Source organism: Pseudophryne corroboree, chromosome 2 (genome assembly GCF_028390025.1).
Source record: "Pseudophryne corroboree isolate aPseCor3 chromosome 2, aPseCor3.hap2, whole genome shotgun sequence".
Taxonomy (NCBI): Eukaryota; Metazoa; Chordata; class Amphibia; order Anura; family Myobatrachidae; genus Pseudophryne; species Pseudophryne corroboree.
The window spans coordinates 577608093-577630318 of NC_086445.1; the positions used below are offsets into that span (position 1 = coordinate 577608093).

A 22226-nucleotide genomic window follows, 5' to 3' on the forward strand; every position below is an offset into this window, starting at 1 on the left:
CGGTTGAGTTGAAATTTCTCACTTGGAAAGTGGTCATGCTATTGGGCTTGGCGTCCGCAAGGCGGGTGTCCGAATTGGCGGCTTTGTCTTACAAAAGCCCCTATCTGATCTTCCCTGAGGATAGAGCGGAGTTGAGAACTCGTCAACATTTTCTACCGAAGGTGGTTTCTTCGTTTCATATGAACCAAGCTATTGTGGTGCCTGTGGCTACTGAAGCCTTGGCTGATTCAAAGTCTCTTGATGTTGTCAGAGCTTTGAAAATGTATGTAGCCAGAACGGCTCGGGTGAGAAAAACAGAGGCGCTGTTTGTCCTATATGCGGCCAACAAGGTTGGCGCTCCTGCTTCTAAGCAGACTATTGCGCGCTGGATCTGTAATACAATTCAGCAGGCTCATTCTACGGCTGGATTGCCGTTACCGAAATCTGTGAAATCCCATTCCACTAGGAAGGTGGGCTCATCTTGGGCGGCTGCCCGAGGTGTCTCGGCATTACAGCTTTGCCGAGCAGCTACTTGGTCGGGGTCAAACACTTTTGCAAAGTTCTACAAGTTTGATACCCTGGCTGATGAGGACCTCATGTTTGCTCAATCGGTGCTGCAGAGTCATCCGCACTCTCCCGCCCAGTTTGGTGCTTTGGTATAAACCCCATTGTCCTTTTGGAGTCCCCAGCATCCTCTAGGACGAAGGAGAAAATAGGGGGGGTCATTCCGAGTTGTTCGCTCTGTAAAAATCTTCGCATCGCAGCGATTTTCCGCTTAATGCGCATGCGCAATGTCCGCACTGCGACTGCGCCAAGTAAATTTGCTATGCACTTAGGAATTTTACTCACGGCATTTTCATCGTTCTAGCGATCGTAATGTGATTGACAGGAAATGGGTGTTACTGGGCGGAAACAGGCCGTTTTATGGGCGTGTGGGAAAAAACGCTACCGTTTCCCGAAAAAACGCAGGAGTGGCTGGAGAAACGGGGGAGTGTCTGGGCGAACGCTGGGTGTGTTTGTGACGTCAAACCAGGAACGACAAGCAGTGAAATGATCGCAGATGCCGAGTAAGTCTGAAGCAACTCAGAAACTGCTACGAGGTATGTAATCGCAATATTGCGAATACATCGTTCGCAATTTTAAGATGCTAAGATTCACTCCCAGTAGGCGGCGGCTTAGCATGAGCAAATCTGCTAAAATTCACTTGCGAGCGAACAACTCGGAATGACCCCCAGGATTTTAATACCTACCGGTAAATCCTTTTCTCTTAGTCTATAGAGGATGCTGGGCGCCCGTCCCAGTGCGGACTCTATCTGCAGTACTTGCATATAGTTATTGCTTAAGTTACACAAAGGTTGTGTTTGGTAGGGGTCAGGCTGTTGCTGATCTGTTTTTGTTCACACTGTTAACTGGTTTAATTAGATGCCATGTTGTACGGTGTCGAAGTCGAAAAATATTGCAGTACATGATGAGCGCGTACAAACTACACACAGGTTATAAGGTGGTGTTTGGTGTCCAGCTGTAGGGTATTTTAAGAGCAATATTCCGGTGTTGGTTTGCAGAAGATCGCACGCTCCTGCGCATAGTTATGCGCAGGAGCAGAATATAAATATTAACTGTATTTACTGTACACTTGGTATGCGGCGGGAACCCAGAGGAGACCATCTGCAAGTGCACCTGGAACAGACATCGCCCACCTATTCAAACCGACCTATGACCTCTCCTGTACTGTAAATGACCATCCCTGTGTCCAATGGACAAAGAGATTACAGTTTCCATTGTGTTAGGTTTTGGACTATTGTATAAAAAGCCAGCTGCATGCCTGGTCACACACAGACTCTGAAGGTCATCTACCTTGATGCCTGAGGACTGTGCCGGGAAGCGCAGGCGAAACCAAAACGTATGTACCATTGACTGTAGCCATTTTTCTATTGTATTGTATTGTTGTTATTGTAACCCCCTTTCAGCAATTATATGTTGGTGTGTCGGAACCCAGCATCTTAAATACAATCTGGTGTCGTGTCTCTTTTCCCTGCTAAGGTTATAAGTGTATTTCAGTTAGACGTGTAGCTGCAGAGCGCTCACGGCGTGTCTTTGGGTGTGTACTCACTGCGTGTACTTTGTACGGCCAGCGCGGTGTTTGTACGCAAAGTACGTACACGGTACGGGGCTTTGTACGCTAACGGTGTAAAAAGTACGTAGGCTAAGGTTTGATCACAAGCGGCCGCAGCGGCTCCATTTTAAAGTGTATTTAATGTGTTTTTAAAGTGTTGCTTTTAGTCCTATATGTAAATTGACGTTTACAACAGTGTGGTGTGGTGTGAGCTGGTATGTATCTCACCCTTAGTTTAACAAAATCTTTTTCCTCGAAATGGTCCTCTCCTCTGGGCACAGTTCCTATAACTGAGGTCTGGAGGAGGGGCATAGAGGGAGGAGCCAGTGCACACCCATTCTAAAGTCTTATAGTGTGCCCATGTCTCCTGCGGATCCCGTCTATACCCCATGGTCCTTTTGGAGTCCCCAGCATCCTCTACGGACTAAGAGAAAAGGATTTACCGGTAGGTATTAAAATTCTATTTTTTTTATGGACCCCCTGGAACCGGAGATGCAACAGGGCAAAGTTTACTTTAATGGAGCGGTTCACGGTTAGCTGAGAGAAGAGATCTAGGGCTACAAAACGTAGAATTACTATAGACTATAATGGAGCAGTTCACTGTTATGGTCACCGGCTTCCAACCGGTGTAGCTTCGGTTCCTTGGGGGTCTATATACAAGCAGATTGGTATGCTGAGAGAATAGATCCAGGGCTACAAAACATATAATCACTTTAGAAGGTTCTTTGGAGTCTATGGGGGTCATTCCGACCCAATCACACGCTGTGCTTCGTCGCAGCTGTGCGATCAGGTCGGAACTGCGCATGCGCTGCGGCTGCATTGGGCAGGCGCGTCATTGCCCGGCGTCGCCAGGCAATGACGCCGCTAGTGAAGAAAGCGGTCGCAGTGACGACCGCAAGAAGATTGACAGGAGGAAGGCGTTCCGGGGCGTCAACTGACCGTTTTCTGGGAGTGGGGCGGCGAATGCAGGCGTTTGGAGGGCGGATGTCTGACGTCAATTCCAGGACCATCAACGCTGGATTCATCGCACAGGGTAAGTAACTCATACCCTGGTCTTTTTCTGCACAAAACTTTATTTGCATAGCAGGGCTGCACAAGTGATCGCAGCCTTGCTATGCAAGAAAACCATAGGCGGCGTGTAGTTGATCACACGGGCTGCAAAAAGATGCAGCGTGCGATCAACTCGGAATGACCCCCTATATACAAGCAGATTGGTATGCTGAGAAAAGAGATCCAGCGCTACAAAACATATCTTGGATTTTTTAAAGACCACAGGAACCGGAGATACAACTGTTCAAACTTGACCGAAATCCCCATAGACTTTAATGGGACCCGTTAATTTGCGGTTGAACTCTGATATCTCTTCCAACTTTAGGGTTATATATTCAGTTGTAGACTCTAAAATTAAAGGGGACTCTAAGCTATCAGGGGATACTGAACGCATGTCTCTACGTACTCGGGAACCAGAGATCCAACCATTCAAAGTTGACCCCCTGGCCAAAAGTAAAAAAAATGACCAAGTCCTCACTTTGGAAACCGGACTAACGAGTGGCGGTTTGACCGCGTTCCGCCCCCTAAAATTATGAGAAGGGGCTCGTTGGAAAGAGGGGACCCTGGGGATTCAGGAACCATTGAAACCTAGCCCATCCAGAACCGGAGATATTCAAGCTCAAAGTTGCAGAACCGCAGTTCAAAATTAACTTGGGTTTTCAAATTGTGTAGCTCTGGTTCCTGAAGGTTTACAAATATGGGGTTTGAAAGCTGAGCTCCCCCTCTTCAAAACGTATCTCTCCATTTTCTAATAACTTTCTTTGAACCGGATATATTTCGGGCTCAAATCCGGTCCATTCGGTCCCATTGACTTACAATGGCAAAGCTTTTTTTGCTTACTTAACGGGTCATAACCTTTAATTCCGTGCACATAGAAACTTGGTTCCGGTTTCCCCTGAAAGCAGAAATATTCAGCTTTCAAATTACACTGAAACCAACATATCCCAGGGAATGAGCAAAATCGAGGCAGGATGCGGTTGGGGCCTATCTTTCATTCAATGCATTTCTGTGGAAAAGTGAGTGGCGGTAAATTTAATGGTCTATATCTCCGGTTCTACCAGATCAATTTATCACAAATTTGGCACACTAGAAGAGGGGATACTTGGCTATTAGTGTACCAAATTTACCTCCTCCAGAACCGGAGATCCAGGACTTCCAGTCACCGGTACTTGGTCAGAACTTAACCCGTCCTCTCCCGGGTAGAGAGAGGTCACTTTGCTGGTCTATATCGCCGGTTCTGCTGGACCGAATCACCCCAGATTTGGCACGCTAGTAGAGGGGATTTAGATGTCTAACAAATTTCATGTAATTAGCTCCTTCAGAATCGGAGTTACAGGACTTCCAGGTATTGGAACTTTCCCATTGACTTTACCCAGGCTGTGCATGGGTAGAGATTGGTGACTTTGCCGGTCTATATTTTTCGGTTCTGAAAGTATTTAGCTTATCTAGAACCAGAGATACATGACTTCCAGTCACCAGTACTTGGGCAGGGCTTAACCCGTCCTCTCCCGGGTAGAGAAACGTCACTTTGCCGGTCTATATCCGGTTCTGCTGGACCAAATCAGCCCAGATTTGGTACACTGATAGAGGGGATACTCATCTACCTGTCTAAATTTCATGTAAATAACTCCTCCAGAAACGGAGATCTAGGACATCCAGGCACTGGTACTTTGCCATTGACTTACCCGGGCTCTGACGGGGTAAAGTCCTTGCGGTTCTCTGGTTGGTTGACCATGTTCCATAAATCAGAATCACCCCAAAATTGGCAGACATGCCCCCAGGATGTCTATCTAGAAATGGGCGAGGTTTGGAGGAAATCGGTACACTGGTAGGAACTGGGCCTCCCCCCCACACCCTAATTTCTGGACTATTAAGCCCTCCGGGACTGCGACCCCCCAGGGTTCAAACACACGCATGCACCGGTCGGAAGTTGTTGAGGTGCTTTTTTCTAAGTACAGAGTTTTGTTTCAGCGCAAGTTCCCAGGACACCGGCTCAAGGGCACAAATACTCTGGTTCCCTAGGTTGGCCTCAGCTGAACAGCACCGCAATGGGATATGCGGACTATTAAGCCAACCGGGACCGGGTCGTTCCCCGGATTCAAAAACATCTAATGCACCGGTCCGGTCGGCAGAAGTTGAGGTGCTTTTTTCCATGTAGAGATTTCTGTTTCGGTACAAGTTCCCAAGACACCGGCTGAAGCTTACAGTCACTCCAGTTCCCTAAGTGGGCCAAAAATTTGCCATGTTTAGCCCTGCATATCTCCGGTTCATCCTGACCGATTCACCCCATATTTGGTACAATGATAGAGGGGATACTCCTTTATAAGTGTACCAAATATCATGTAATGAGAAAGATCCACTTCTAATTCCGTTCCTGACCTGTAGGTGGTGTATGCTATTTCCCGTGCAGTAGATATAGCTGTAACATTAACTGAAGTGGAATTATTGTTTTTATAAAGAATGAGCTAGATCCACTTCTAATTCCATTCCTGACCTGTAGGCGGTGTATGCTATTTCCCGTGCAGTAGATGTAGCTGTAACATTAACTGAAGTGGAATTATTGTTTTTATAAACAATGAGCTAGATCCACTTCTAATTCCACTCCTGACCTGTAGGCGGCGTATGTTGTTTCCCGTACAGTAAATGTAGCTGTAACATTAACTGAAGTGGAATTATTGTTTTTATAAACAATGAGCTAGAGCCACTTCTAATTCCATTCCTGACCTGTAGGCGGCGTATGTTATTTCCCGTACAGTAAATGTAGCTGTAACATTAACTGAAGTGGAATTATTGTTTTTATAAACAATGAGCTAGAACCACTTCTAATTCCATTCCTGACCTGTAGGCGGCGTATGTTATTTCCCGTACAGTAAATGTAGCTGTAACATTAACTGAAGTGGAATTATTGTTTCTCTAACGTCCTTGAGGATGCTGGGACTCTGTAAGGACCATGGGGAATAGACGGGCTCCGCAGGAGATAGGGCACTTTAAGAAAGCTTTGGATTCTGGGTGTGCACTGGCTCCTCCCTCTATGACCCTCCTCCAGACTTCAGTTTTACACTGTGCCCAGAGCAAGATGGGTGCACTGTAGAGAGCTCTCCAGAGTTCTCTGCCTGAAAGCATTTTTGTTTGGATTTTTCTTATACTTTTTACTACTTTTTCACAGGGAGCACTGCTGGCAACAGGCTCCCTGCATCGAGGGACTGAGGAGAGAGGATCAGACCTTCTTGTCAAAGATAGGCTCTGCTTCCTCGGCTACTGGACACCATTAGCTCCAGAGGGGGTGAACGCAGGTTCTTACTGGGCGTCCACCCCCGGAGCCGCGCCGCCGTTCTCCTCACAGAGCCAGAAGTACAGAAGTCAGAAGACGTCTCAGGCGGCAGAAGCCTTCAGCTTCACTGAGGTAACGCACAGCACTGCAGCTGTGCGTCATTGCTCCCATACACCTCACACACTCCGGTCACTGTAAGGGTGCAGGGCAAGGGGGGGGGGGGGGGCGCCCTGGGCAGCAATATAACCTCTACATGGCAAAAAGACTATATACATGTACAGGTGGGCTCTGTACATGTATATAAAAGAGCCCCCGCCATATTTTACTAAGTTTGAGCGGGACAGAAGCCCGCCGCCGAGGGGGCGGGGCTTCTCCCTCAGTACTCACCAGCGCCATTTTCTCTCCACAGCACTGCTGAGAGGAAGCTCCCTGGACTCTCCCCTGCTTACACACGGTGAAAGGGTGCTTAAAAGAGAGGGGGGGGGGGCACATAATTGGCGGTTTACATATTACACAGCGCTGCTGGGGAAAAACATTTTGTGTTGGTCTCCAGGGTTATTGCGCTGGGGTGTGTGCTGGCATACTCTCTCTCTGTCTCTCCAAAGGGCCTTGACAGGGATACTGTCTTCAGAAAAGGGGTTCCCTGTGTGTGTGAAGTGTGTCGGTACGCGTGTGTCGACATGTTTGACGAGGAAGGCTCGCTTACGGTGGAGGGGGAGTGTTTGAATATCAGGTCGCCGTCGGCAACGCCGACACCGGAATGGGTGGATATGCTGAATGTCTTGAATGCAAATGTAAATCTATTGCATAAAAGGTTAGACAAGGCAGAAGCTAGGGATCAGTCAGGTACCCAGTCCATGCCTGTCCCTATAGCGCCAGGCCCGTCGGGGTCTCAGAAGCGCACCATATCCCAGATCGATGACACAGATACCGACACAGATTCTGACTCTAGTGTCGACTATGAAGATGCAAAATTACAGCCGAAGGTGGCTAAGGGTATACGGTACATGATTATGGCCATTAAAGAGGTTTTGCATATTACTGAGGAACCCCCTGTCCCTGACACGAGGGTACACATGTATAAAGAGAAAAAGCCTGATGTCACTTTTCCATCATCATTTGAGTTAAGTGAATTGTGCGAAAAGGCTTGGGAATCTCCGGATAGGAGACCACAAGTTCCCAAAAGGATTCTTATGGCGTATCCTTTTCCACAAACTGATAGGATACGCTGGGAATCTTCACCAAAAGTGGACAAGGCGCTGACACGCTTGTCCAAAAAGGTGGCACTGCCTTCTCAGGATACGGCTTCCCTCAAGGAACCGGCCGATCGCAGGCAGGAAATTACCTTGAAGCACATTTACACTCACTCCGGTACTATTGCTAGACCGGCTATGGCGTCGGCCTGGGTTTGTAGTGCAGTTGTGGCATGGGCAGATTCCTTATCTGCGGAGATTGACACCTTAGATAGGGATGCCATTCAAATGACCATAGAGCATATCAGAGATGCTGCCTTGTATATGAGAGATGCTCAAAGAGACATTTGTTTATTAAGCTCCAGAATAAATGCTATGTCTATTTCTGCTAGGCGACTCCTGTGGACCCGGCAGTGGATGGGAGATGCCGATTCTAAGCGGCACATGGAGTTCTTGCCGTACAAGGGGGAGGAGTTGTTTGGAGACGGCCTCTCGGACCTAGTCTCTACGGCTACGGCTGGTAAGTCGAATTTCTTACCTTATGTCCCCCCGCAGCATACTAAGAAGGCACCTCATTATCAAATGCAGTCCTTTCGTTCCAATAAAAACAAGAAGGTGCGGGGATCGTCCTTTGTTACCAGAGGAAAAGGCAGGGGAAAGAAGCTGCACACAGCTAGTTCCCAAGAGCAGAAGTCCTCCCCTGCGTCTGCAAAGTCCACCGCATGACGCTGGGGCTTCCCGGGGGGAGGCAGATCTGGTGGGGGCTCGTCTTCGGTTTTTCAGCCACGTCTGGGTTCAATCGCAGGTGGATCCCTGGGCAATAGAGATTGTTGCTCAGGGAATACAGGCTGGAATTCGAAGACTTGCCTCCTCGCAAGAGGGAGTCAGTGTTGACAGCAATCCAAAAATTGTATGTTCAACAGGTGATTGTCACAGTTCCTCATCTCCAGCAGGGAGAGGGATATTATTCAACCCTGTTTGTGGTCCCGAAACCGGACGGTTCGGTCAGGCCCATTTTAAACCTGAAATCTCTGAACTTGTACTTGAAAAGGTTCAAGTTCAAAATGGAATCACTCCGGGCGGTCATCGCCAGCCTGGAGGGGGGGGATTGGATGGTGTCCCTGGACATAAAGGATGCATACCTTCATGTTCCAATATTCCCCCCTCATCAGGCATTCCTGAGATTTGCAGTGCAGGACTGTCACTACCAATTTCAGACGTTGCCGTTTGGGCTTTCAACAGCCCCAAGGATTTTCACCAAGGTAATGGCACAAATGATGGTGCTCCTGCGCAGGCAGGGGGTCACAATTATCCCATACTTGGACGATCTCCTAATAAAGGCGATATCTCGGGAGAAGTTGCTGGACAGCGTGTCTCTGTCCATGAAGACGTTGCAGCTACACGGCTGGATTCTCAATATACCGAAGTCCCAGCTAGTTCCTACAACGCGTCTGACCTTTCTGGGCCTGATCCTAGACACAGACCAGAAAAAGGTTTTTCTTCCGATCGAAAAGGTTCAGGAACTCATGACCATGGTCAGGAACCTATTGAAACCAAAGAAGGTTTCAGTGCATCAGTGCACGCGGGTCCTGGTGAAGATAATGGCTTCATACGAGGCCATCCCTTTCGGCAGATTCCATGCGAGGACTTTTCAATGGGACCTCTTGGACAAGTGGTCCGGGTCCCATTTACAAATGCATCAAAGGATCACCCTGTCTCCCAGGACCAGGGTATCTCTCCTGTGGTGGCTGAACAGTGCTCACCTTCTAGAGGGTCACAGGTTCGGCATTCAGGACTGGGTCCTGGTAACCACGGATGCAAGCCTCCGAGGCTGGGGAGCAGTGGCACTGGGAAGAAATTTCCAAGGTCTCTGGTCAAGCCTGGAGACTTGTCTCCACATCAACGTCCTGGAGTTGAGGGCCATATACAATGCCCTGCGCCAAGCGGAGAACTTACTTCAGAGAAGACCGGTTCTGATTCAGTCAGGCAATGTCACGGCAGTGGCTCATATAAACCGCCAAGGCGGAACAAGGAGCAGAGTGGCCATGGCAGAAGCGACCAGGATTCTACGCTGGGCGGAAGGCCATGTAAGCGTGCTGTCCGCGGTGTTCATCCCGGGGGTGGACAACTGGGAGGCGGACTTCCTCAGCAGGCACGACCTACATCCGGGGGAGTGGGGACTTCATCAAGAAGTCTTTGCACAGATCGCGGATCGGTGGGGCCTGCCTCAAATAGACATGATGGCGTCCCGTCTCAACAAAAAGCTAAAGCGGCATTGCGCCAGGTCAAGGGACCCTCAGGCGGTAGCGGTAGACGCTCTGGTGACACCTTGGGTGTTCAGATCGGTCTATGTGTTTCCTCCTCTTCCTCTCATACCCAAGGTGTTGAGAATTGTAAGAATAAGCAGGGTCAGAACAATCCTCATTGTTCCAGATTGGCCACGGAGGACTTGGTATCCGGAACTACAAGAGTTGCTCACAGAAGATCCGTGGCCTCTTCCTCTAAGGCAGGACCTGCTGCAGTAGGGGCCCTGTCTGTTCCAAGACTTACCGCGGCTGCGTTTGACGGCATGGCGGTTGAACGCCGGATCCTAGCGGAAAAAGGAATTCCGGAGGAAGTCATTCCTACCCTGATCAAGGCTAGGAAAGACGTGACGTTAAAACATTATCACCGTATATGGCGGAAATATGTTTCTTGGTGTGAGGCCAGAGCTGCTCCTATGGAGGAGTTCCATTTGGGCCGTCTACTTCACTTCCTTCAAACAGGAGTGACCTTGGGCCTAAAATTAGGGTCCATAAAGGTCCAGATTTCGGCCTTATCCATTTTCTTTCAAAGAGAATTAGCCTCTCTTCCTGAGGTACAGACTTTTGTGAAGGGGGTGCTGCATATTCAGCCTCCCTTTGTGCCTCCTGTGGCGCCTTGGGATCTTAACGTGGTGTTACGTTTCCTCAAGTCACCTTGGTTTGAACCACTTAAAACTGTGAAGTTGAAATACCTCACATGGAAAGTGGTCATGTTGTTGGCGTTAGCTTCGGCGAGACGTGTTTCAGAATTGGCGGCTTTATCGCATAAAAGCCCATACTTGGTTTTTCACGTGGATAGGGCAGAGTTGAGGACTCGTCCTCACTTTCTGCCAAAAGTGATCTCATCTTTTCATGTGAACCAACCTATTGTCGTGCCTGTGGCTACAAGGGACTTGGAGGATTCTGAGTCCCTGGATGTAGTCAGGGCTTTGAAGATTTATGTGACCAGAACGGCTCGGATCAGGAAGACTGAAGCTTTGTTTGTTCGGTATGCGGCCAACAAGGTTGGCGCCCCTGCTTCAAAGCAGACTATTGCTCGCTGGATCTGTAAAACGATTCAGCAGGCGCATTCTACGGCAGGATTGCCGTTACCGAAATCGGTTAAGGCCCATTCCACTAGGAAAGTGGGCTCTTCTTGGGCGGCTGCCCGAGGGATCTCGGCATTACAGTTGTGCCGAGCAGCTACTTGGTCGGGGACAAACACCTTTGCAAAGTTCTATAAGTTTGATACCCTGGCTGAGGAGGACCTCCTGTTTGCTCAATCGGTGCTGCAGAGTCATCCGCACTCTCCCGCCCGTTTGGGAGCTTTGGTATAATCCCCATGGTCCTTACGGAGTCCAAGCATCCTCAAGGACGATAGAGAAAATAAGATTTTACTTACCGGTAAATCTATTTCTCGTAGTCCGTAGAGGATGCTGGGCGCCCGTCCCAAGTGCGGACTTCTTCTGCAAGACTTGTATATAGTTATTGCTTACATAAGGGTTATGTTATGGTTTTCGGTGATACCGTGGCTATGTTGTTGTTCATACTGTTAACTGGGTAAGTTTATCACAAGTTATACGGTGTGATTGGTGTGGCTGGTATGAATCTCGCCCTTAGATTTACAAAAATCCTTCCTCGTACTGTCCATCTCCTCTGGGCACAGTTTCCCTAACTGAGGTCTGGAGGAGGGTCATAGAGGGAGGAGCCAGTGCACACCCAGAATCCAAAGCTTTCTTAAAGTGCCCTATCTCCTGCGGAGCCCGTCTATTCCCCATGGTCCTTACGGAGTCCCAGCATCCTCTACGGACTACGAGAAATAGATTTACCGGTAAGTAAAATCTTATTTTTTATAAACAATGAGCTAGATCCACTTCTAATTCCATTCCTGACCTGTAGGCGGCGTATGTTATTTCCCGTACAGTAAATGTAGCTGTAACATTAACTGAAGTGGAATTATTGTTTTTATAAACAATGAGCTAGAACCACTTCTAATTCCATTCCTGACCTGTAGGCGGCGTATGTTATTTCCCGTACAGTAAATGTAGCTGTAACATTAACTGAAGTGGAATTATTGTTTTTATAAACAATGAGCTAGAACCACTTCTAATTCCATTCCTGACCTGTAGGCGGCGTATGTTATTTCCCGTACAGTAAATGTAGCTGTAACATTAACTGAAGTGGAATTATTGTTTTTATAAACAATGAGCTAGAACCACTTCTAATTCCATTCCTGACCTGTAGGCGGCGTATGTTATTTCCCGTACAGTAAATGTAGCTGTAACATTAACTGAAGTGGAATTATTGTTTTTATAAACAATGAGCTAGAACCACTTCTAATTCCATTCCTGACCTGTAGGCGGCGTATGTTATTTCCCGTACAGTAAATGTAGCTGTAACATTAACTGAAGTGGAATTATTGTTGTTTTTATAAACAATGAGCTAGAACCACTTCTAATTCCATTCCTGACCTGTAGGCGGCGTATGTTATTTCCCGTACAGTAAATGTAGCTGTAACATTAACTGAAGTGGAATTATTGTTTTTATAAACAATGAGCTAGAACCACTTCTAATTCCATTCCTGACCTGTAGGCGGCGTATGTTATTTCCCGTACAGTAAATGTAGCTGTAACATTAACTGAAGTGGAATTATTGTTTTTATAAACAATGAGCTAGATCCACTTCTAATTCCATTCCTGACCTGTAGGCGGCGTATGTTATTTCCCGTACAGTAAATGTAGCTGTAACATTAACTGAAGTGGAATTATTGTTTTTATAAACAATGAGCTAGATCCACTTCTAATTTCATTCCTGACCTGTAGGCGGCGTATGTTATTTCCCGTACAGTAAATGTAGCTGTAACATTAACTAAAGTGGAATTATTGTTTTTATAAACAATAAGCTAGAACCACTTCTAATTCCATTCCTGACCTGTAGGCGGCGTATGTTATTTCCCGTACAGTAAATGTAGCTGTAACATTAACTGAAGTGGAATTATTGTTTTTATAAACAATGAGCTAGAACCACTTCTAATTCCATTCCTGACCTGTAGGCGGCGTATGTTATTTCCCGTACAGTAAATGTAGCTGTAACATTAACTGAAGTGGAATTATTGTTTTTATAAACAATGAGCTAGAACCACTTCTAATTCCATTCCTGACCTGTAGGCGGCGTATGTTATTTCCCGTACAGTAAATGTAGCTGTAACATTAACTGAAGTGGAATTATTGTTTTTATAAACAATGAGCTAGAACCACTTCTAATTCCATTCCTGACCTGTAGGCGGCGTATGTTATTTCCCGTACAGTAAATGTAGCTGTAACATTAACTGAAGTGGAATTATTGTTTTTATAAACAATGAGCTAGATCCACTTCTAATTCCATTCCTGACCTTTAGGCGGCGTATGTTATTTCCCGTACAGTAAATGTAGCTGTAACATTAACTGAAGTGGAATTATTGTTTTTATAGACAATGAGTTACTTGCCTACCTGACCCTCTCCATGAGGGAGAAAATGCTCTGTTCCTGGACTTTCCTGGTAATGTATGATTGCCATCACCTGTGGTGAGCTAATTAATTGATAAGAAAGGTGTTTCACCACAGGTGATGGCAATCATACATTACCAGGAAAGTCCAGGAACAGAGCATTTTCTCCCTCATGGAGAGGGTCAGGTAGGCAAGTATGCATGAGCTAGATCAGGGGTTCTCAAACTCGGTCCTCAGGACCCCACACAGTGCATGTTTTGCAGGTAACCCGGCAGGTGCACAGGTGTATTAATTACTCACAGACACATTTTAAATGGTCCACAGGTGGAGCTAATTATTTCACTTGCGATTCTGTGAGGAGACCTGCAAAACATGCACTGTGAGGGGTCCTGAGGACCGAGTTTGAGAACCTGTGAGCTAGATCCACTTCTGCATCTGAACAGCAAGGGGCAAAAACGTACATAAACAGAAGGGGAAATACAGGGTTTATAATAAATAATCTAATTCCTCTACGAGGCTGAAGTTAGCTTCTTATTCGGCCAGCTTCTTATTCACTTCTTATTCAAGCTCCAGTGAATAAGAAGCTGGAGCTTGAATAAGAAGTGAATAAGAAGCTGGCCGAATAAGAAGCTAACTTCAGCCTCGTAATTCCTCTTCAGTTACTGAAACTAAAAGGGATCTAGTCTATACCATAGTAAAACACCGCCACAGTCGCTGCGTCACGGGTCTCCTCCCCTAGGTACGTCAGGAGGTCCCTTCTCCCACTCCGATAAAGAACCAACCTATCCGGGTCACGTTATGGGGCCGCCCCTTCCTGACGTCAGCAGGTCCGGATCTGCCTGTTGGCCCCTCCTCCTCCTGTCATCCGCTAGTCATCATTGGCTGGTGGCGGCTGCTTCCCCTCCTCACATTACGATGGTGTCACTAGACCCGGTGTCCCGGTTCAAGGGCTCGTTGCTCGGGGCGCTGCTTGGGGACTGCATAGGAGGTTTCTTCGAGGGTCACGAATCGGTATCCGTCCAATGGGTGCTGACTGTGTTACAAGACTTAGAGAAGTCGGGTCACGGGGAGCAAGGTGAGGAGCTGCCCGGGCGTGCTGCTGCTGCTGCTGTCGTCCACACTGGCTCCCTAGGAACACATGAGGGGGCAGCTGCGCAGTGGCTCATATGTTGTACACATGGGGGCATTTTTAATTCTACCCCATGTCGCACTCTCCCCTGTGCCCTGCGGGCAGGTGAGCCTGGCACACACTCTGTACTGTATCGTGATGAAGCAAATTATTATATGTATTTTTAAATGTTAGTGATATTTTAGGGAAGCGCGATGCAGCAGTGCACTAATGGCAGCAGTTCTCATTATGGGACATTTACTTGTGTTTGAGTTCTGTGGTCTGCACTCTGCAGCAACATTACAGTCAGGGCCAGAACTAGGTGAATGCCAGCAGTGCCTGGCACACAGCGCATACGTAATATGTGTCTTTGCTAGGCAGCAGTAGTGCCTGGCTACTTGTTACAGTGTTATATAGAACAGTAGCCGGGCAGCGCTGCAGCTTGTCGTTCGCATGCTCTGGCCCACCCGGCTTCCTGCTCTGTGGTTGCAGCGTTTACTGTAAGGTAAAGTTGTGTGCTGAGGGGAGGGGGAAAGGCAACACCCCCCCCCCCCTATTATTCCTCTCGGTTTTTATATACATGAACCCTTTGGCTCATATAGTTTGTGTAAATCTGGCTCTGGTACTAGCCAGTGCCTCCTGAGCAATTTACCTCACTGCACGTCTCTGCAAGATGCATTTCAGATTCAATAAAAGTAAATTTGAGTCAGATCATTATGGCAAGGCTGCACACTCCATACTTGGGGGCCAGGTATCAGTGACTTCACGTTTCATTAAAGTACTTGTAAAGCCATCCTCCCAGAGCCCTTCTGAACTTTGGGCGTCACACCCAAGAGATCCTAGAGCGGAGGTAAGAAAAGTAGGCAAAATATTGGTTAGGAACCGTTACATTGTTTAGGGAGTACTAGGTAGGTATAGCTCAGTAGGGAGTGCTAATCTGAGTGCATTAGCTCCTATAGGATAGTTTGCACTGAATCTAGAAGTGCCAGCACTATGATTCATCCAGAACACAGGCTTCTATGGTTAAAAAGAGAGAGTGGTGGGGGCAGGCAGATCAATCACTCATGCAAACAAGACGTCAGTGATATTCAATGACCTATATCAATCATACAAAATATTATGATTATGCTATCTTTGTGATTTAGACCAGTGTTTCCCAAACTTTCTTGATTCGGATTCAGTATGATATCCCGACGGACAGGATGTCGGCGGTAAGAATACTGACAGTGGTATCATGACATCACAATACCGAAAGCCCACCAGAACGTACCCTAACCCTCTCCTGCCCCCTACCCTAACCGTCCCATGTGGGTGTCTAACCCTAACCCTCCCTGGTGGTACCTAACCCTAAACCTCCCTTCCCTGCTGCCTAAATCTAACCCTCCCTAACCTAACCTTCCACTTGGTGCCTAACCCTAACCTCCACCTGTAAGTGCTTAACCCTAACTCCCTGTCCGTGGTAACTAACCATACCCTTTGTCCCTTCACCCTAACCCCCCTTGTGATACCTAAACCTAACCTCCCATCCCCCGTGGCAGGACGCAAGCTTGTGACACTGAAAGAACGATCGGTATTCCGTTCGTCAATATTTTGACTCTGGGATCCCGACCCCTGTCGGTATTTCAACGCCGGGGTTATGCCGTCAGTTGGGATTCCAAAGTCAGTATTTCGACCACTGGTATCCCATCCCCTGGCATTTTAACTGCATCCCCTTGAATCGTGGCACCGTAGAGTATCAGCATTTCTTTCATGGCACCACTAAACCAAAAGCTTCTTATTGAGAAATTCAATTCACCTTATGGTGAGCTACGTGGTGGTGAACAGGGTTATGCTTCCGTTTGTCCACGTATTTTGAGTGACTGCCACGAGCACTGATTTTGCCAATAATAATGTCCATAAACTGATTTGATTTGGTCATGTACAACCAACTCGTGGCACCCCTGCAAGTGCACTGCAGCAGCCAGTGTGAGAACCACTGATTTAGAGACCGTGGAGTATCTCCCAAGATGAGGTAAGAAAGCAATAGGGATTTGGGTGCTATGGCAGGACAGCAGAGTGGTATGTGATTTTCCAAAGTCACTGCCAACATCTGGTTCCATTCCTACAGCAACTTGTGCCTTTAAAAAGAAAATATTGTGATGGCCAGTTACCAATACAATAACAGCATATGCCCCCCCCCCCCCCCTCCCACCAATGTTCACTTTCAAAGCCAGTCATGTAATAACATTCATATCTGACATCATTACAGACTTAGGCCCAAATTTATCAAGCCTTGGAGAGTGATACATTGCACAGTGATAAAGTACCAACCAATCAGCTCCTACATTGCCTTGCTAAAGTATTCACCCTCTTTGCATTTTTCATGTTTTGTTGCCTCACAACCTGGAATTAAAATGGATTGTTTGAAGGTTTGTATCATTTCATTCACAGAACATGCCTACAATCTTGAAGATTTTTTTTTTTATTATGAAGCAAACGGCAAATAGGACAAAATAACAGAAAACTTCAGCATGCATAACTAGTCACCCCCCTAAAGTCAGTACTTTGTATAGCCATCTTTTGCGGCAATTACAGCTGCAAGTCGCTTTGGATAAGTCTCTATGAGCTTGCCACTGGGATTTTTGCCCATTCCTCATGGCAAAACTGCTCCAGCTCCTTCATGTTGGATGGTTTCCGCTTGAGAACAGCAATCTTCAAGTCTGACCACAGATTCTCAATTGGATTGAGATCTGGGCTTTGACTAGGCCATTCCAACACATTTAAATGTTTCTCCTTAAACCACTTGAGTGTTGCTTTAGCAGTATGCTCCGTGTCATTGTCCTGCTGGAAGGTGAACCTCCATCCCAGTCTCAAATCACAGGCAGACTGAAACAGGTTTTGCTTAAGAATATCCCTGTATTTAGCAACATCCATCTTTACCTCGACTCAAAACAGTTTACCAGTCTCTGCTGATGAAAACATCCCCACTGCATGATGCTGCCACCACCATGTTTCAACGTGGGGATGGTGTTCTTGGGGTGATGGGATGTATTGGGTTTGCGCCAGACCATAGCATTTCCCTTGGTGGCTGAAAAGTTCAATGTTAGTCTTATCTGACCAAAGCATCTTCCACCATACATTTGGGGAGTCATCCACTTGCCTTTTGGCAAACTCAAAACCTGCCTTCTTATTTTTAACACCAAGTAATGGCTTTTTTCTGGCCACTCATCCATAAAGCCTAGCTCTATGGAGTGTACGGCTTATTGTGGTCACATGCGCAGATACACCAGTCTCTGCTGTGGAACCCTGCAGCTCCTTCAGGGTTACCTTTGGTCTCTGTGCTGCCTCTCTGATTAATGCCCTCCTTGCCCGGTCTGTGAGTTTTGGTGGGCGGCCCTCTCATGGCAGGTTTGTTGTGGTACCATGTTCTTTCCATTTGAAGATGATGGATTTGATGGTGCTCTGGGGGATCATCAAAGATTTGGATATTTTTTTTTTTTTTTTATATACCAACCCTGACTTGTACTTCTCAACAACTTTGTCCCTTACTTGTTTTGAGAGCTCCTTGGTCTTCATGGTGTGATGCCTTTTGCTTAGTGGTGTTGCAGCATGTGTGGCCTTTCAGAAAAGGTGTCTTTATACTGACAGACCTGCCACTGTCTCTCCATTTCTGACAGAAGCAGCACTTCTACTAATCGCTGGGATGGGCTGCTATCGGTGCCCTGGTCCAGGCAATTCAATAATAATACATTTGAGTGAATAAGGTTTTCTTGTTGCTGCAAATTGCTGTCTTAAGGAATCCTTATCGCCGAGGGACTAGTTGTATAGATAAATAATAACGAGGCCCTTAAGGGGCATATTTATTAATCAGGTTTTAGACTCCAGGGTGGAATTCAAATGCCCCCCTCCTGTCCGCAATTGAGCCTGCTGGTAGCTTTTCAAATGTTGCTGCCGACAAGCGCGAGGCCTACATTTCAGCTCACTACCCCTGGGCGCAGCAAGCTGAAATGTGCAAAAACTGTCTCGTTTAGGTGCCCAAACGGGACTTTTCACATCGCGCCAATCATTTCAGTCGGGTTTGGTGCTTTGTGCACCTAAACCCATCTCTAATGGACGTGATCAGCGCAATAATGTAATATCACCCCGTCACTTTAGATGGGAGATCAGGCGCGATAAGACAATTGAATTTCACCCTATAAATAGAATTTATTATTGCCGCTATTTGCGGCAATAAAATATTCTTTACCACTCGGATGTATAATAAATCACATGCAGGTACAAGGTCTCTGATAGGAACCCATCCCTGCAATATGTAATACTGCATATACAATCACTTTACTTTGTGCTGTGGTACCTCGGGCGGCTTACAGCGCCTGTGCTGTCATCAGTGGCTCGCTCTCCCAGTAAATGATGCAATATGTAGTCCAAAGACTGTAATCTTAAAATGGTGTTGATTGATGGGACCAAGTTCTGGAGTGCTTTGTAGTTTGGAGCTTGCTCAATCTCAAAATATAGAAGCCCCCATAGAAACCTATGGGCAGGACTTTAACTGGTGAGGTGCGTTCAGTGTCGCTGCACAGAGCGCTGATTCCTGGTGGAACTGGCTGCCACCACTATCTCTGCTGGGCGCCTGCTGCACTGTTGTCACTAGCGGTGTGTCTAGCTCTTTCCTTCAACCGTCCCTGCACCAGGCCAATTCCTTCTGGCTGTCGCCTGTTCCGGCTGGCGGGCACTACCGGGTGCCGTTAACTGGAACATAAACTTACTTTGCGTTGGGAGTATCGTTTTGAGGATTTTTTTTTTACATTTATATGAAGAAGCACAGAGTGAGACTAAAAAGGCTTCCAGATTTGAAAGAGTAACAAAAAAAGCATGGTAAATGCTATTCAAAATTTGAGAATATAATCTAAAAATGAAATGTAGTTTACTATGATATTGTCATTTCTTGGCTTCTAGCAGCCCTCTTGTAGACCTCAACTTTCAGATAGCCCCTTTGACTGTGTAGAGGCCTTTCATGCAGCTGGTGAGGCCTTTCATGAAGCTGATGAGGATTTTTTTTCTGCCCAGTAATGAAAATTCTGTATTTACATTGGCCACTATATTATAAATACTAAAGGGACATAAAATAATTTAATTGTAATAATAAGGCAACACAAATCTTTATTTTTGTTTATCACAAGGGCATATGTCTATATTTTTATTAATCAGGGAGCATGTCTTTATTTGTGTTCACAGTTCATTATATATATTTATTTATTCATCAATGGACACATATATGGTATGTGTATTTTGTTTATAAGACGACACAGAGCACTATTTTTTTAGTCCCACTGCACAGTCATATCTCCCCACCACCCACCCCTCCCTCTCCCCCTTTATTTGCAGGAATCATGTTTATCATTGTGTGTGAGTGACAGTGGGACTTGCACTGTAATGCTGGCCATACATTAGGACGACCTTCATCCGATCCGATTCCTCATAAGATTTCCTTTCAATCCTCCCGGGAGCCCCTAGCACCTGATTTGGAGTTTTATGTGCATACAATGAAGCATACAATCTATCAATCGATTGTGTGCCTCACGAAAAGCACATGATCACCTGGAAGGAAATGCCACTCAAAAATGATGCTGATCGTATAAGATGCATCATATGTGCATACCATTACGACGGATTGGGCTGCAGATATGAACTGAGGATGCGACATTCGACCCACGGGTCCATGCATCGTAATCACCCAAAACACTTACGATGTGCACTCAATGCATCATACAACGCGTCTAAATCGTACATTTGTATGCAGTATTGTACTAGTGTATGACCAGCATAAGTCACTTTATAGTTAGGCTAAGCCGAAGTCCGCCCCTGCATTGAGATTGGTGTAATATAGCTTAGTGTACTGGCTGAAGTGCAGTGAGTGCTCTGTCATTGGCTGTTGTCTTTCTGTCTGTAATAAGCAGTCCAGCTTTCCTCTTCTTTAGGTGAACCAGAGTCCGGCTGCTGTCTGCAGACTGCAGTGCTTGGCGCAGAGAATGATGCCGGTGTCCCGGTTCCGGGGCGCGCTGCTCGGGGCGCTGATCGGAGATTGCCTGGGGGCTGTGCACGAGAATAAGTGGTCGGTGTCTGTCCGGTCGGTGCTAAGGTCTTTGCAGGGCTTGGAGAAGAATGACAGGAGGGGACAAGGTAGGGGTCCCAGTGTTACTTGTGTGCACCATACTCTGGTAGCGAGCTTGGTGCCACACAGGAGGGACAGCAGACAGGAGGGTGATGCATGGAGAAGCAGCATGCTGTCCTATAAGCCTGTATTATGTGGCTCATTGACCCTGTGGTTATTGGCTGACACATAGTGGGCCCTGTTTTAGCCGGCCGCAGGAGGGTGATATGTGCCAGGTAGGTTGGGGAACCCGAAACTGCATATCTTGAGTCCATCACTCGTGCACCTGACCTATATGCTACAACACCACCACTGATCAGTGAAAAATAAACAACAAGTTGGCCCTTATGGAGTGAAGGCTTTCACCTAATGCAGTGCCTGCAGGTAGCCTGCTTGAAGTTACCAATATTGGTGCTTATTTTTTACAAAACGAAAAAACAAAACACTTTATCTGCACCTACATACAGCAAGCAGGAGTGCTCTAGTTATGTATTTTATTTCATTTACTTTTATACATCTGTCTTATTTAAAAGGGAGTGATGAGAAGGTTTCTCCCATGGTTGATAGCAGTGTGCAAACATCACTGTTTTTATTAAAATATTTAACTTAAAAAATAAATGTCATTATGAATGCACTGTATCTTATTGCACAAACAAAGGTCCCCACAAGGCCATGTACCAAATGGCATTAACATTCTTACATAAATTAAGTGTATGTAAGTGGTTTGGTATATAAAAAAATCTTTTCACCAAATACAGTATATTTACTTGTTTGCATGCTTTATTTTGAATGATTGCTCCATTTCATGTGATGTGTGTCAGTGCAAAATACAACACAATAGTTATTTCAATGTGAACACATTGAAAGCACAACTGAATGTTGTTAAGAACTGCTTCTTGTTTTGTTGCAGAGGCATGTATAAAAAGAATGGTTGTGCAATTTGTACACAGATCAAAAACTACATTACAAATGCAACAAAGTAGTGTGTAAGCCCAAAAAAACAAATGTAATATCTTATTGGCCACAGCTTTGTTAGCTCAGTGTTGCTGAAAAAGTATAAATTGGAACCAGGAACACCTTTTATATACCACAAGTGGAAGTAACATGTATACAAACAGCCTGACCGGTTTGCTGGCGCAGAACAAAATGGCACCAGTGCGACAGTCGTGGGTTCAAATTTGATTCGGCAGAATCAAGCTGATAACCCACATCTACTTTTTCTTTTATTATTTTGTTTGTCTGATGGTTTATCAGCTGAATTTATTTATTGTTCATTGCAGGCTTTCATTTGTGGACTGATTAAGGAAACAAACTATTACCCCTTTTATACCTAGCATTTGACCTGGGTTATTGCAGGGTTAATAGGACAAAAAAGGAGGGGTCGCACAGACAAACAAGAATCATTTATACATATATTACCACATTTATATATTAGTTCTTTCCCATTTGCATCTCATTAAGTCACAATTAATTCGGGAGGTACTCATGGAATATAGTTTTACATGTAGAGACAACTCAAGAAGAGCAAAGTATTCCTTGTTTTGGCACTGTCATACTAATATATTTATTACTCAGTCATATGCCCACTAAAATTAACTTTTTTAATTTCTCTATT

At 46.1% G+C, this 22226-nt stretch overlaps 1 protein-coding gene across 2 annotated transcripts in view; it reads left to right on the plus strand.

The window, feature by feature from the left end:
• Positions 1-14167: 14167 nt before the first annotated feature.
• The window catches only part of ADPRS (ADP-ribosylserine hydrolase), a 111647-nt gene continuing 103588 nt past the window's right edge, over positions 14168-22226 (plus strand). Inside the window, exons 1-2 of one of the 2 annotated variants that reach the window (XM_063954477.1) lie at positions 14168-14448; positions 20439-20640. In XM_063954477.1, coding sequence (XP_063810547.1) covers positions 20490-20640 — 151 coding nt within the window. In that variant the 5' untranslated portion in view covers positions 14168-14448; positions 20439-20489. The remainder of the gene's footprint in view (positions 14449-20438; positions 20641-22226) is intronic. The other variant, XM_063954476.1, reaches the window with a different exon arrangement.